Source organism: Macaca thibetana, chromosome 3, assembly GCF_024542745.1.
Source record: "Macaca thibetana thibetana isolate TM-01 chromosome 3, ASM2454274v1, whole genome shotgun sequence".
NCBI lineage: Eukaryota > Metazoa > Chordata > Mammalia > Primates > Cercopithecidae > Macaca > Macaca thibetana.
In genome coordinates this window covers 28,824,131-28,838,959 of record NC_065580.1, presented here as the reverse complement: position 1 = coordinate 28,838,959, position 14,829 = coordinate 28,824,131, and the positions used below count along the sequence as shown (strand labels likewise).

Sequence of the window (14,829 nt, the reverse complement as noted above, 5' to 3'; positions counted from 1 at the left end):
GTGACTCCCTCCTCCTGGAAGGAAGGAATAAAGCATGTACCCCAGGACTCACTGCAGTTGATATCATTAGCAGCCATGTCCCCAAGCAGCTATGTCTCTCCAGGATTTCAAGGGCTCAGAGGGCTTTGCAGAGAGCAAAGCTTTTGAGGGTGGCAGGGAGGCTTTTGAGGTTAGATGCTGTTCTAGGAGCATCCATTCTAGCTGGATGCCGGGCATCTTTGGAAGATACATGGTTCAGCCCTAATGACCCATCCTGCTATGGGATAGCTGACAAGCATATTGTCTCTGCTTAGATTGTATCTGATTACCAGAGGGATCCAGCTATCACCTCCATCTTGGAAAAAATGGATATTTTCTTGTTGCCTGTGGCCAATCCTGATGGATATGTGTATACTCAAACTCAAGTGAGTATTCCCAAATGGGCTGGGCTTGGAGACTGTTGAATTCCTTGCTTTGCCACTAATTGTCTGACCTTGGAGAGAATTACCACAAATGTGCACCTTATGAGCTTCCTTGCGATTTCTTCTTCTAGTCATCCTCAGAGCTGAGAATCACCAGGGCATATTTTTTCTTAGAGAAAATAGTCTAATGAACTCCCTATCATGGGTCTTAACAATGACCAACATTTTACCAATCTTTTCATCTCTTACCCTCCCACACATTTTTTTTCCTGATGTGTTTAAAACAAATTCAACACATTATGTTATTTCACCCTAAACTAGTTTAGTATGCATCTCTAACTGATGATGGAAAACAAAAAACAAAAAAACAAAAAAACCTTTAAAAACCCCGTGGCGCTATTATCACTTTTAAAGGAATAATGGAAGTTCTTTCATATCATCTAACACCACCCCCAGTTATCTTAAAAATGGAGGTCGAGGCTGGGCTTGGTGGCTCACGCCTGTAATCCTAGCACTTTGGGAGGCCGAGGTGGGCGGATCATGAGGTCAGTAGATTGAGACCATCCTGGCTAACATGGTGAAACCCCGTCTCTGTTAAAAATACAAAACAACTAGCCAGGCACGGTGGTGGGCGCTTGTAGTCCCAGCTACTCGGGAGGCTGAGGCAGAATGGTGTGAACCCGGGAGGCGGAGCTTGCAGTGAGCCGAGATGGCAGCCACTGCACTCCAGCCTGGGCGACAGAGCGAGACTCCGTCTCCAAAAAAAAAAAAAAAAAAGTGTTTTTAAGAGTCAATTTGTTCAAGTGAGGACCCAACAAGGTCTGCGCATGCACGTGGTGCTGTGTCTCTGCAGTCTCTTTCATTCTACAACAGCACCCACACACACACCTTTTAAAAGTCTCACTCATTTAGGGGAGAAGCCAAGTAATTTGCCCTGTACAGTGTCTCACATTCTGAATTTGGCTGATGGCTTCTTCGTTATGCCATTTAGTTTGTTCCCTTATCTGCGGTATTTCCTATTCACAGATTGCCAGGTCTAGAGCCTGACTAGATTCAGGGGAATTTTTTAGGCAAGCAAGAAACGGGCTGTGCACTTCCAGTTACGTCTGTTATCAAAGAGGCATATAGTGTCCATTTGTCCCACTTCTACCAAAGCCAAAAATGTTCAGTGGTTTCAGGTAGTTTCTGACTGGTTCTAGCACATAAAGGTCTCATCAGTATATTTGGAAGAAGTCCTTCTCTTAGAGCCAGAAGGGGAAATACTCCTCTCTCTGCGGGAGGAGAGGTGACTGCTCAGTGAGCATCGGAGCCCCAGGGCCCTCACGGCAGAACTGCGAGCAGCCTGCCCTGCCTGTGTGTTGTCTCCACCTTAGCCCTCTTCAGTGCTCTGATCTGCCTCGGGTTGTTTGTTCCCTCCTTGGTGGCTTTTTCAGAACCGATTATGGAGGAAGACGCGGTCCCTAAATCCTGGAAGCTCCTGCGTTGGTGCTGACCCAAATAGAAACTGGAACGCTAGTTTTGCAGGTAGGTGGTGGGGAGACAGTTTTCAAATCCTGCTGTCCCTGGGCTCGCCTGGTCTACCAGTGCTCTGAGCTGGCCAGGACAGAGCCCATTTCCACTCTGGTTCCATTGCTGCGTCACTGAGAAACTGAGGAGCACTCCTTAGGCTCTGACTTAGTGTTTTGTTTGTTGCTGTTGTTGTTTTGAGACGGAGTCTCGCTCTGTTGCCCAGGCTGGAGTGCAGTAGCGCAATCTTGGCTCACTGCAACCTCCGCCTCCTGGGTTCAAGTGATTCTCCTGCCTTAGCCTCCTGAGTAGCTGGGACTACAGGCGCCCGCCACCATGCCTGGCTATGTTTTGCATTTTTTTTTAAGTAGAGATGGGATTTCACCATGTTGGCCAGGATGGTTTTGATCTCCTGACCTCATGATCCACCTGCCTCAGCCTTCCAAAGTGCTGGGATTACAGCCATGAGCCACCGAGCCCAGCCTTTTTTTTTTTTTTTTTTTTTGAGACGGAGTCTTGCTCCATTGACTAGAGTGCAGTGGCAGGATCTTGGCTCACTCTCACTGCAACCTCTGTCTACCGGGTTCAAATGATTCTCCTGCCTCAGTCTCCTGAGTAGCTGGGATTACAGGTGCATGCCACCATGCCCAGCTAATTTTTGTATTTTTAGTAGAGACAGGGTTTTGCCATTTTGACCAGGTTGGTCTTGAACTCCTGAACTCAGGTCATCTGCCCATCTCAGCCTCCCAAAGTGCTGGGATTACAGGCATGAGCCATCAAACCCGGCCTGTTTGTTGTTTTTTTAAATGTATTTTTATAATTTTGAAAGGGAATGATAGTAATGTCTGTCCTCCTGAGAGAATGGTGGGACAGACCATCTTACATTGAGATTGTCATCTGCACTAATATTTTAAAAACGCCCTCTTCTAAGACATACAAAACGGGGAACCTTCCTTATCCCTGACCCTACCAGCCCTGCCTGGGCAAGTTCTGAGCGGGTGGAAGGACTCCTGGCAGCAACTCAGAAGAGAGGAATTAGCACTGTCACCCCAATAGGCAAGACCATGCTTGAAAATTCCACTCCAGTACCCTTAGATGTGTAGATATGAACCTTAGCAGCTGGCTGTCATGGAAAAGGAAAGAGAATTAGGAGACCTGGGCTCTGAGTGCCAGCAATTTAAAAACCACCCTCCACAAAAGTGCCGACTGTGTACCAAGTACCTTCCCATATTTATCATATTTATTCTTCTCACCTAGCGAGTGAATTTTATGATCTGAAATGAGATGGTGGAAGCTCAGAGACAATCTCAAGATGACATGGGTGATCAGAGTTCTGATCTAAACTCACCTTCCAATTCCAAATCCAGACAGTTCCCTTTCACTATTCCATGGCTGTGCTGATGGGGTTGGTTGGTTGTTTTGTTTTGTTGAGACAGGGTTGTGCTCTGTCATCCAGGCTGGAGTACAGTGGCATGATCACGGCTCACTGCAGCCTCGACATCCTGGGTTTAAATGATCCTCCCACCTCAGCCTCCCGAGTAGCTGGGACTATAGGCATACGCCACAATGCCCAGCTAATTTTTGTATTTTTTTGTGAAGGTGGGGTTTTGCCATGTTGCCCAGGCTGGTCTTGAACTCCTGGGCTTGTGATCCTTCCACCACAGCCTCTCAAATTGCTGGGATTGTAGGCATGAGGCACTGTGCCCAGCCCTGATGGTTTGTTTTTAATGTACTTCTTTTACTTGTGTAGAAATACCACATAAACCAGTGGGGGAAAATAATGACTGTGGGAAAGGAACTGATACAAATGTGGGAACTCAGAGCTTCAAAGTTAAGTCAGATATTCCCACCACTGGGGTGGTTTCAGTCACACTCATACACGCACACACACACGCACGTGTGCACACACACACTCCAGAAACCCAAGGGAACCACATTATGAAGTAATACAGAAGGCAGTGTTTCTAAAAACCTGTCAAATAATCAAGAGATTTTCGCCACAACAATCGATTATTTCTGGCACACTTGGCCTTTAAGATCTGAACCAAGAGAATAAGTTGACACCAGAATAAATGGAGTCATTTTCATTATTTATTGGTAGTCGTATTAATTATCTAGACTACTTATTAATTACAACTCATTCTCAAGGGTGCTATTAATTATTTATGACAACTGCTGTTGGTACAAGGCAAGGTCAACTCCAACAGTTTTTCTCCTCAGCTGTAGCAGACCCAACACCCAACCCTCCCTCTTCCGTGCCTTCTCTGCAGTCCACACCCACCGTGGACTAGGTGCTCTGGGCCGTCTCACCGTGGCCTGCCCATTCCCAATACCTTTGGCCCCTCTCTAGGTGGAATGTCTTGCATTTCTGTGTTCCCGGATTATGAGTTAATGTTTCTTCTTGGGCTATCCCCAACAGGAAAGGGAGCCAGTGACAACCCTTGCTCCGAAGTGTACCATGGACCCCATGCCAATTCAGAAGTGGAGGTGAAATCGGTGGTAGATTTCATCCAAAAACACGGGAATTTCAAGTGCTTCATTGACCTGCACAGCTACTCGCAGCTGCTGATGTATCCATATGGATACTCAGCCAAAAAGGCCCCAGATGCCAAGGAGCTGGTGAGTCACAGCTGCCTCCCACCCAGCCTGGGGCCTGCCTGACCCTCCTGGCGCTGCTAAGGTGGTAGCTCTGCAGCTTTATAGGGAGAGTCCAGGAGCCTGGGCATGTTTCATTGAAGGCCCAGTCTTCTCTCCCTGCCCTTTGGGATACGCTGTCATCTCCTGGTGACAGGAAGACAGTGCTCTTTATTTCTGTGTCTGCTATGAGTTCCCTGAACCATGCCTGCCCCGCCTTTCCTTCTCCCTTGTTTTTCTGACTGCCATGTGTTGTGGACCCGCTGCTTACCAAGGACTGTGGGTGGCACCCAGGTGAGCAATGGGGAGAGCTCCTCACTCTAGTGAAGGAAGAGTTTAAGGAGGGTGAAGGCCACGGCCTGGGATGCTCTGTGTCTTGTCCAGAACGTGGGCCATCAGGAGCAGGCCTGACATCTGGAGGGTGACTGCAGGTGGCTGCCCAGGGCCACAGCCAGCCCTTAAACCTCGGGCAGATGCAGCCCCTCCCAGGCTCATGGCAAGTTGTGGGCTTGATTCTGCTCCCCTACTCCCAGCTGGCCTCTCGGGCAGGCACTCTACACAGGGACCATTCGCCTATGGTGGTCCTTCTCCTCCTCTACTCTGCAACACCCAACTCTTTGAGAGCTTTCCCTTGAACATACTTGGTCTTCCCTCATGTATGAGTGACGTCCCCCTTCTCAGGATAGGTGAAGATGGTGCCTTTACTAGATTCCTAGCGGGTCAGTGAGTAGCCCCAGACCCCCTATCTCTTCCAATCTGAGTACATAATGCACAGGCTTCCACTTCCCTCCTCATCTCCTCCCCCAAACTGAGAGTCAAGAACTGGGTGTGTGGTGGGAGAAGGAGTTGAAGGAACCATGCCACCTCCCTCAGTTTACAGTTGGGCCTTGGCACTGGGTGAAGGGGAAAGAAGGGACCAGAAAGGAAATCAGGAGAGGGGCCGAGAATCAATCTTCCAAACCATCCCAGAGCAGAGCAGCTGAGGAAGGTCAAGCTTCAGGATCCATTTTTTCTCACTCCACGTTCCCCCTTCCCAGGACAAGGTGGCGAGGCGTGCGGCCAAAGCTCTGGCTTCTGTGTCGGGCACTGAGTACCAAGTGGGTCCCACCTGCACCACTGTCTGTAAGTACTCACTTATTTATGAGTTACTTAGAAAGCACTTTGAGAGGAAACTTGAAATGGAATGGGAGGAGAGCTGTTAGACTTACTTGCCATCTGATTGTTTTTATTGTTAGTAATAGACTGAACTACGTCATGCCTGTGTGGTGATAGCTGTTGCATGCAGTCCCCTTCATCAACATCATATCAAAAATTCCTCATGCCCATCCCTCCATTTTCAAGAGAAACCCACCTTTCAATTGGTAAACTGATGGTGGTAATGGAGTTGGGGGAGACTCCCTCATCTTCCTAAAGGAGATGAACAAACATTGAGCCTGGACAACATAGCAAGACCCCATCTGATATGGTGGGAATTCAAATCTCATCTTGAATTCCCACATATTGTGGGAGGGACCTGGTGGGAGGTAATTGAATCACAGGGGCAGGTCTTTCCTGTGCTGTTCTCATGATAGTGAGTAAATCTCATGAGATCTGATGGTTACTATAACAAGGAGTTTTCCTGCACAAGCCCTCTTCTTGTAAGAGTTAAAAAAGAGGAAAGAAACATGAAAAGCAGCATAACAGTCAAAGACAGGTTTATTCTGGGAATAAACCTGAGAGGGGCTTCTGGCTGATTTCGGTCAGGAGTGTTCTCTCTTACAGACTAAGGGTATTTAAGGATTTAGGGAGGGGGAGCTTATCGCAGGCTCAGAATGTTTCTGTGTGAAGGAGAGTTTTATTTCAGGGTTGGAATATCTGGTCGGAGGGGAGGTTTATCTTAGAGTTGGAATGTTTCTGGTCATGTTGACATTACCCATTAGGCTGATGTTTGGGGCTGATTTTTAATCAAGGAGAACTTAAAATAGTGGTGTTTGCCCAAGATGGTGATGCTCCTGCTCTGTCAATCCAGACCTTATAATTATAAAAGGACAAAGGGCGGCATGTTTTTTTTTTTTTTTTTTGGCTATTTCCTGCTGAGGGGAGCATGGAGAGTTTTTTGGTCTCGGATTGACTGTAGGAGTAATGCTATCTGTAGATGCTTTTGGGTAGTAGTCTGTGAGATAGGCATGATTCTGTCAGTTAAATATCTTTGAAAAAGGTTGATTAGGCAGGGTAAGAACATTAGTCCTAGGCATATTATTAGGAGAGAGCCCAGGAATGGGATGGCCTGTGTTATGATTTTGTTTCCAAACCAATAATTTATTTGGTTGTTTTACTGTTCCTTAGCTTTTTAGCCCTTTTTAAAAGTTTTTCAGCAGTGTTTCTTACTACGCCTGATTGGTTGAGATAGAAGCAACATTTCTCACCCAATGAGAGGCAGAGGCCCCCTTTTTCAGCTGTTATAAGATTTAATCCCCATTTATTTGGGAGGACTACTCCAGCTAAGGAGTCTAGTTGGTCTTAGGCTTTCATAAGGCTTTGGGCTATATTTTTAAAAGAACCCTGTAGTTCTGTTGAAAGAGTTTTTAAAAGTATGTTAAAGAGGTGGCCGATCTGCCTGCTCCCAATCCAAGTATAGAGGTTACACTTATAGGCCACCATCAAAGGAATGACGTGGATGGCCCTCTTTTTTAAAACCTATTGGACAGATGGAATGGGTAAAGTTTGATTAGGAGGAACTAGTTTAGTGGAGGGAGAAAGATAAACTAGGGCACAGGTTCCAGTTTAGTTGGTGGGGAGACAAACACATGTGTTGGTGCCACACCAAAAGAACAAGCCTTCATTGTAAATACAGATGGAGATATGGAAAGAAAACAAGTGAATTAAAGATAGGGTACTGTTTCTTTCCTGTGGTTCATTACTCCAGGTGGACAAGGAGGAGGCCAGGGAGACACCCACTATAGTAGAGATATAGGAAGAGTTATTTTTTACACAATATGCAGTTAGACGTTGCACCATTGATATACAACCATGGAAAAAGGTGGGCACCAGGGACAACACAAGTTGGGCCAGAGGCATTAGTTGAGCAAGAGGCTGTAGAACGAGCTGGTTGCAGAAATGCTACATTTGCTTCTGGTGATCCTTGGTAGTCAACTTCATTAGTCTGATGGTCAGAGGGGTTTTTAATAATGATAGTGTGGTTGCATTGGTTAGGTGTTAAGGATCCTACAGGAAAATTTTTCTTAGAGGCTGAAAAGCAAAGTGAGGCTTGTAGTAAAAGGGGGGTGTGTTTAGTTATGGGCCCTTTAATAGGAGGGCCTTGGGGCTTGAGGTGTTGTAGGGAGCTGTAATAGGTTTGAAATAATTTGTTGGCCTGATTGGCCCTGGAAGTGGGATAATCACTGACCAGGGTGTCAGCTCTTTTAAAAAAGGAAGCTCCTTTTTGGAGTTTATAAATTAGGTTATGTTCCCTGTTAAAAGGTCATGAAGGGGTGTAGGAAGGGCTGTGTAAGCTGAGGAAGACAGCGATAAGCACATTCAGCATTCCGGAGCAAAGGAACAGTTAGCTTGCAGCAAGAGGGATCGTGTAAGGTTTATAGAGAGTTCTAGTTTGAGAGCAGCGAGGAGTGGTTGTATTGGTGAGGTTGATGTGATTAGGGAATTTATATTGAAAGAAACAAGCAAAAAGAGAAGAAAGTTATTTGGGTAGGAGTAAAGTCCTGGAAAGTTCCTTGAAGCCATAGGTCCCACAACACAGTAAGGAGCTGATCAGGATGCAGAATGGGAATTTTGTAAGGGTACCACTGAAGGGCTGTAATGAGGTTGGTTAGGAAGCGATGAAAAGTTTGGGAGAGAAAGAGACGTAAGTGGCTTACATGGATTTCTCTTCCTTTTTCTTTGGGATTCGGGTGAGGTGAAGGGAAGTGGGTCCTATGGAGACATAAGAAAAGGCTGAAGGGGTTTTAGACTTGGTTGTTTGGGTATGTGGTGAAGGGAAGTCTGTTTTCTTGAGAAAAGTATAATGAAACCAGTTGGGGAGTCCTTGGAGTTTTGCTGCTGTGGGTGTGGTAAGGATGATCTGGTAAGATCCCTTCCATTTAGGTGTGAAGGGGGGAATTGGGGGTAGGACTGGGATCTTTTACCAGAACCCAGTCTCCTGGCTGTAGGAAGGGATTAGAGGAGTCGGTTACAGGTTGTGGCAGGCATTTGTCAGCATATTCCCAAAAAAAATGGCGGATGGTATGTAGAAGAGGGGAAATGAGAGGGGTGGGTAGAGGCGGGCCTTGACTCTGAGGTGGAACAAAAGGGGTGAGTAGTCTTTCGGACTTGAGTTTAAAGGGGCTGAGCATTGGAGGTTTAGGTGGGAGTGCCTGCAGTTTTAGAAGGGCCAAAGGTAAAAGTGTAACCCAGTTTGTATGTGTTTGGAGTGAGTACTTGGTGAGGGTGTTTTTTAGAATGTTACTCATTTTTTTAACCTTTCCTGAAGATTGAGGTTGATAGGGGATGTGTAGCTTCCAGGTCATTAGCAGGGCTTGTGCAATTGTTTGAGTAATTTTTTAAATGAATTCAGGGCCATTATCAGATTGGAAAGAAAGAGGCACCCCGAACCTGGGGATGATTTCTGTTATTAATTTGGAGGCAATAATAGAAATTCTATTGTTGGATGGAAAAAGCCTCCACCCATCCTGAAAAGGTATTAGCCGGAACTAAAAGAAACTGAGCCTTTCTTCCTGATGCATATGGGTAAAATTAATTTGCGGTCTTGTCCTGAAAGGTGTCCCCTGGCTTGATGGTTTGGGAAAGAAGAGGTTTAGTGTTGGAATAGGGTGATGCTTTCTGGCAAATAGAGCATTGATGGGAAATGGCTTTTAACTGTTCCTTTATATCTGGGGTTATGTGTATATGAGAACTTATGAAATGTTGTGGAGGGGAATGGCTACTATGGAAAAGATTGTGAATGTCTCATAAAAGAGTTGTTTTTTTCAGGGTTAGGTGGGACTAATTTGTTTTGTATGAGCCAGTATGGGGGTTTCAATTGTGCCCCTGGCGTAACTAGTTGCTGTATTTGGTGTTTAGGATAAAAGGAGGGGATATGTTGTATGAGGGGAAATAGGTATTGGGGAATTCGATGATTGGTTGAGACGTGTTTTGCTCAATAGTCAGCCTCACGGTTCCCTAAAGAAATGTGGCTTTTATCTGATTGATGTCCTTTGCAATGGATAACTGCAACCTTTTCTGGAAGTAAAGCTGCCTGTAGATGATGAATTAGTTTTCCATTAATGATAGGAGTTCCCTCGGCCATGAGATAGCCCTGCTCTTTCCAAATTTGGGCATTGGAATGGATGATGTTATAGGCATATTTAGAATCGGTGTATAAATTAACTTGTGTGTTTTTTGCTAGGGTTAGTGCTCTTATTAGAGCAACTAATTCTGTTTGTTTGGAGGATGTGCCCAAAGGCAAGGGGGCAGCCTCTACAACTCTTTTAGGTGGAGAGAGTGGGTATCATTATGTTATCCCTTAATGATGGCATATCCTGCTTGGAGGGAGGGTTTTTTGATGTGCTGCCATTTATAAACTAATTTGGGGCTCCCTTTATGTGAGTGGAAGTAAGGTGGTGAAACATGGTGAGATAACTTTTAATTAGATCAGAGCACAAGTGCTGGTTGGGGTTTAAAATTGGTGTTGAGGCTGGGCGTGGTGGCTCACGCCTGTAGTCCTCCCACTTTGGGAGGCTGAGGCGGGCGGATCACCTGAGGTCAGGAGTTTGAAACCAGCCTGGCCAACACGGTGAAACTCCGTCTCTACTGAAGTACTTTAGCTGGGCATTGTGGTGTGCGCCTGTAATCCCAGCTACTTGGAAGGCTGAGTCAGGAGAATCGCTTGAACCCAGGAGGCGGAGGTTGCATTCCAGCCTGGGCTAAAAGAGCAAAACTCTGTCTCAAAAAAAAAAAAAAAAGAAAGAAAAAAATGAAGGTAAAAGAGTGGCGGGATTTGGGGGGTAGCATCTATGAAGAGAGAGAGAAGGTTGAAAGAGTATTGAATATAGGGCTTGCATGGGAGAGGATGAAATGGAGGTGAATGCCTTATGGCTGAGCATATCTTGTAGACTGTGAGAAGAAAATACCTGAAGGGATGTTTATCTGGGCTCAAGCAATCCTCCCTTGTCAGCTTCCCAAAGTGTTGAGATGACAGGTATGAGTCAGTGCACCTGGCCTATTGTACCTTTTGTATGTTCAGATTTGTTTAGACAGACAAATACTCACCATTGTGTTACAACTGCCAACAGTGTTCAGTACAGTAACATGCCGTGCAGGCTTGTAACCTAGGAGCAATAGGCTACGCCATATAGCCTATGTGTGCAGGAGGCGATGCCATCTAGGTTTGTGTAAATACATTGCATGATGATGAAAACATACCTCCATTGTGAAGTGATGCGTGGCTGTATAAACATGGCAGGTGCAACTCTGATCCCCCTTAAGGTGGTACCCTCCTTTTTTTCTCTAAATTTGGTAAGATAGGGTCTCACTCTCTGACCCAGTCTGGAGTGCAGTGGTGCAATCTTGGCTCACTGCAGCCTCGACTTCCCCAGACTCAGGTGATCCTCCCACTTCAGCCTCCTGAACAGCTGGTAGTACAGGCATACACCAACATGCCCAGCTAATTTTTTGTATTTTTTTTGTAGAGAAAGGGTCTCACTCTGTTGCCTAGGCTGATCGCAAATTCCTGGGCTCAAGCAGTCTGCCTGTCTCAGCCTCCCAAAGTGCTGGGATTACAGGTGTGAGCCACCGCACCCTTCTTTCCCCTCTATTGCCTTTTCTATAATGGTGTCTCAATAGGTGATCCACCCTGAGAACCCCTGCAAACTCACTGCTGTTTCTGTCCTCTTCAACTCTCCACCCACTCTCCCCTCCAACTGGACTCATCCTCAACTGGCTTCGCTTCAGAACCCCTCTTTCAGGAAGATTCTCCATCCACCCCCAGGCCCTCCTCTGGACTCCATCTCAACAGTCTTGTCTCTGTTTCAGATGCCATCAGATGATGTTGGTGTTTGTGTTGCTAATTGCAGCAACAATCCATTAATAATTCATGGTTTCTTGATATTAGTGTTGCTAAGTGGGAACTCTTCAGACAACACACCTGGAGAGTTTCTCCATCCTCTGCCTAATTAGAACGGAGTGAGGGGCCAAAGACAGTTAAAAGAGACTTGGTAGGTGCCCTCTGAGGACGTCCTCTCCAAAGATCTTTGGGGATCACCAGGGTCCCGGCCTTTGGGTCAAACACCAGCTTAAATAATGGCCTTGTCCTCCTGCATCATTCTTCTCTCTCCTCCGCAGCATAAACTTACAAAACTGGGAGATACTCATCGGATTCTTCCAACAGAAGAGGAGGAAGGCTCTCTCGAGGGCTGTCCAGGAGACATAAAATTTCCACCTTTTCTTTCTTTCTTTCTTTTTTTTTTTTTGAGACGGAGTTTCGCTCTTGTTGCCCAGGCTGGAGTGCAGTGGTGTGATCTCCACTCATCGCAACTGCCACCTCCAGGGTTCAAGTGATTCTCCTGCCTCAGCCTCCCGAGTCACTGGGATTATAGGCATGTGCCATCATGCCCAGCTAATTTTTGTATTTTTAGTAGAGACGGGGCTTCTCCAAGTTGGTTGGTCTGGTCTTGAACTTCCAACCTCAGGTGATCTGCCCACCTCAGCCTCCCAAAGTGCTGGGATTACAGGCATGAGCCACAGCGCCCCGCCAAAATGTCCACCTTTTCTAAGAGCCCATCTTCCATATTCTTTACAGGCCTTGTCTGTCCTTGTTTTTCAAAAAAAGCAATCAATTTTTGTACAATAGCACTGTATCCAACGCCATAGGTTATGGTGTGTGCTACATACACAGTCAACGTTTGCCCTTTCAAGTGCTGGACCTTTTCCTAGATGGCCATTTTAGAGGAAAATAATTCTAAAATGGATTTTACACTCTTTTGCCTTCTAAAACGGAGCATGGAGAAGAGATTTAAGCCCCTTTCTTCATGGTTAAGTGGACTTCTCCACCCCAGTTCATATATGCTAAAGGCCTACTCTGCCATCTTGGACTGCTTGGACCTTCTGCTAAATGGTCCCGGCCTGTTTTGCTTCTTTAATTCCAGTGTTTGCTTTGTAGAGTTTTATGTCTCCTTTCTCCTGCCAGACTGTCAGCAGTAGCTTGTATTGCTTCAGGCCAACAGCCTCTAGCAACCCTTTCCCCTCCTCTTCACTGATTCTGCTCCAGGAAGGGCTGGGAAACAAGTTCTTTGGGTTCATCTGACTCATGGATAAGGCAGTTCCATGTACTTTTTGTAGTTCGTAAGCATGGTGATTGGGTTTTCACGCTCATGTGTGACATATGCCTTCCTCCAATCTTGTTACAATGTTAGTGCATTACCCATCTGACATGGGGGAAGAAAGGGTGTTCATGACAGCATTATCTATAGTCACAGAAGACATATATAGGGGCCAAGGGAAAACTTCCCCTTTGCTTTCTGAAGGTTCATTGAAAAATCAACTGACCAAAGGCAGATCGCTAGGAGAAAAGGCATAAAAAATTTTATTTTAGTGTGCATGGCACAGGGGAATCACAAGACAATGATTACCCAATAACCCAATGGGGCACAGAAGCTTGTGCACCCTTTTTCATACAGGAGGGAGGAGATGTATGGATTGGGGAGGTGGGAGGCAGACATTACAGGAAGGTGAGGGGCGGAGCTGCACAGGAACAAAGGTTGTCTTATTAAGCAGATAAAGTCCTCCAGGCAATCTCTTGGAGCTGCCCTCAGAAGAATAGATGAAGTCTGTCTGGGTGTGGTGATGATTCACAGTCTCATCTCTTCTGGTGGTTTATCTTTCTTGGTTATTTGATGAGACCTCTAGGGAGGCTGTTTAAGACAATTGCATTTCTTTTGGAAAGACACTTTCTCAGTCAGATGAGGAAATTTCCAAAGACAGAGACAGTCCCTCCCTGTGCTTGGTAGTGGGGCAGGTATGGGGAATAAGAAGTTAGAGGGACCTTGATTTGGAGGTGGCTTCTGAGGGCTCTCAGCATGTCAAAACATCAGTCTTTGGAGTATCACTTTCTGAGCCCCAACCCTTGTAAGTGTCTAAAATGTCTGTATAGAGAATGCAGGATAAATACCATTTGGTGCGTTCACACAATGCAGCACTACACAGTCCTTAAGCGAATGAGGTAGATCTATGTGCGCTAAAAGGGAATACTCACCAGTTGTTAACTGAAAAATACAGTGTGCAGAACAGTGTTAATAGCGTGTTCCCTTTTTTTTTTTTTTTTTTTTTTTTTTTTTTAACAGTAGGTAGACTTTGAGCAGGGACCCAAATAAAGCGAAGTTTACAAACTTTGTCATTTTGACTGCTCGGCAGAAGCCTTTTTGCCTCCTTCCTGAATCTCAAATGTGTTCTCAAATACTTGGACTTGCCATATAAGTAACTTCTAGAAACTTCTGGTGCCATTGCTTTTCATTCAGTATTTTCTCGAGGTAGAGAAAGGCTCCCTCCACACAGGGAGGGAGCACGGCGTCTCACTGGAAGCATCCCTAGAAAAATCACAAATGCTATTCAGGAATCACACAGCTCTCAGGAACCACAGAAAAGCCAAAAGACCCGTATTTCCAGGTGACAGGCTTGTTTTATACTCACTGGTTGAGGAGAGCCTGGGCTTTATTATCAGATGGACCTGGGATTAGATTGCAGCTCCGCCATTTTCCATCTGTATTTCCTTAGGTGAATTATCCATTCTGAGCTTGGGTTTCCTCATCTGTAAAACAAGGACAATAAAACCTACTTCACTGAGTTTTTAAAGACTAGGAGATCATAAATGTGCAGTGTCTGATATAATGCCTGCCTCATGATAGATGCTCAACAAATGGTAGCTGCTATTGACATTGATTTATTATTTAATGTCATCCAGGCCAGGCGTGGGATTCACACCTTTAATCCCAGCACCTTGGGAGGCTGAGGTGGGATGATCACTTGAGTCCAGGAGTTTGAGACCAGCCTGGGCAACATAGTAAGACCCCATCTCTACGAATAGATAAATTTGTATCTATTTACATACACTATGCAGGCATAGTGGTATGTGCCTGCAGTCCCAGCTACTTGGGACACTGAGGTGGGAGGATCACTTGAGCCTAGGAGGTCAAGGCTGCAATAAGCTGTGATTATGCCACTGTACTCCAGCCTGGGTGACAGAGTGAGACCTTGTCTCAAAAAGAAACAAGAAAAGAATTATCTATATTTTGCACTGTTAGGCAATTTCTGAGCTAGTAGA

At 45.7% G+C, this 14,829-nt stretch overlaps 1 protein-coding gene and 1 non-coding gene across 3 annotated transcripts in view; both read left to right on the top strand.

Annotated features, from left to right (window-relative positions):
• The window catches only part of CPA4 (carboxypeptidase A4), a 47,543-nt gene that overhangs the window by 12,825 nt on the left and 19,889 nt on the right, over positions 1-14,829 (top strand). For both annotated transcript variants that reach the window (XM_050785026.1, XM_050785025.1), the window contains exons 7-10: positions 294-404; positions 1,835-1,925; positions 4,327-4,526; positions 5,579-5,663. In XM_050785026.1, the coding sequence (XP_050640983.1) occupies positions 294-404; positions 1,835-1,925; positions 4,327-4,526; positions 5,579-5,663 (487 nt within the window). The remainder of the gene's footprint in view (positions 1-293; positions 405-1,834; positions 1,926-4,326; positions 4,527-5,578; positions 5,664-14,829) is intronic.
• LOC126951867 (small nucleolar RNA U13) lies at positions 12,840-12,943 on the top strand. The gene has a single exon (XR_007724710.1). It is a non-coding gene; the product is annotated as a small nucleolar RNA U13 (small nucleolar RNA).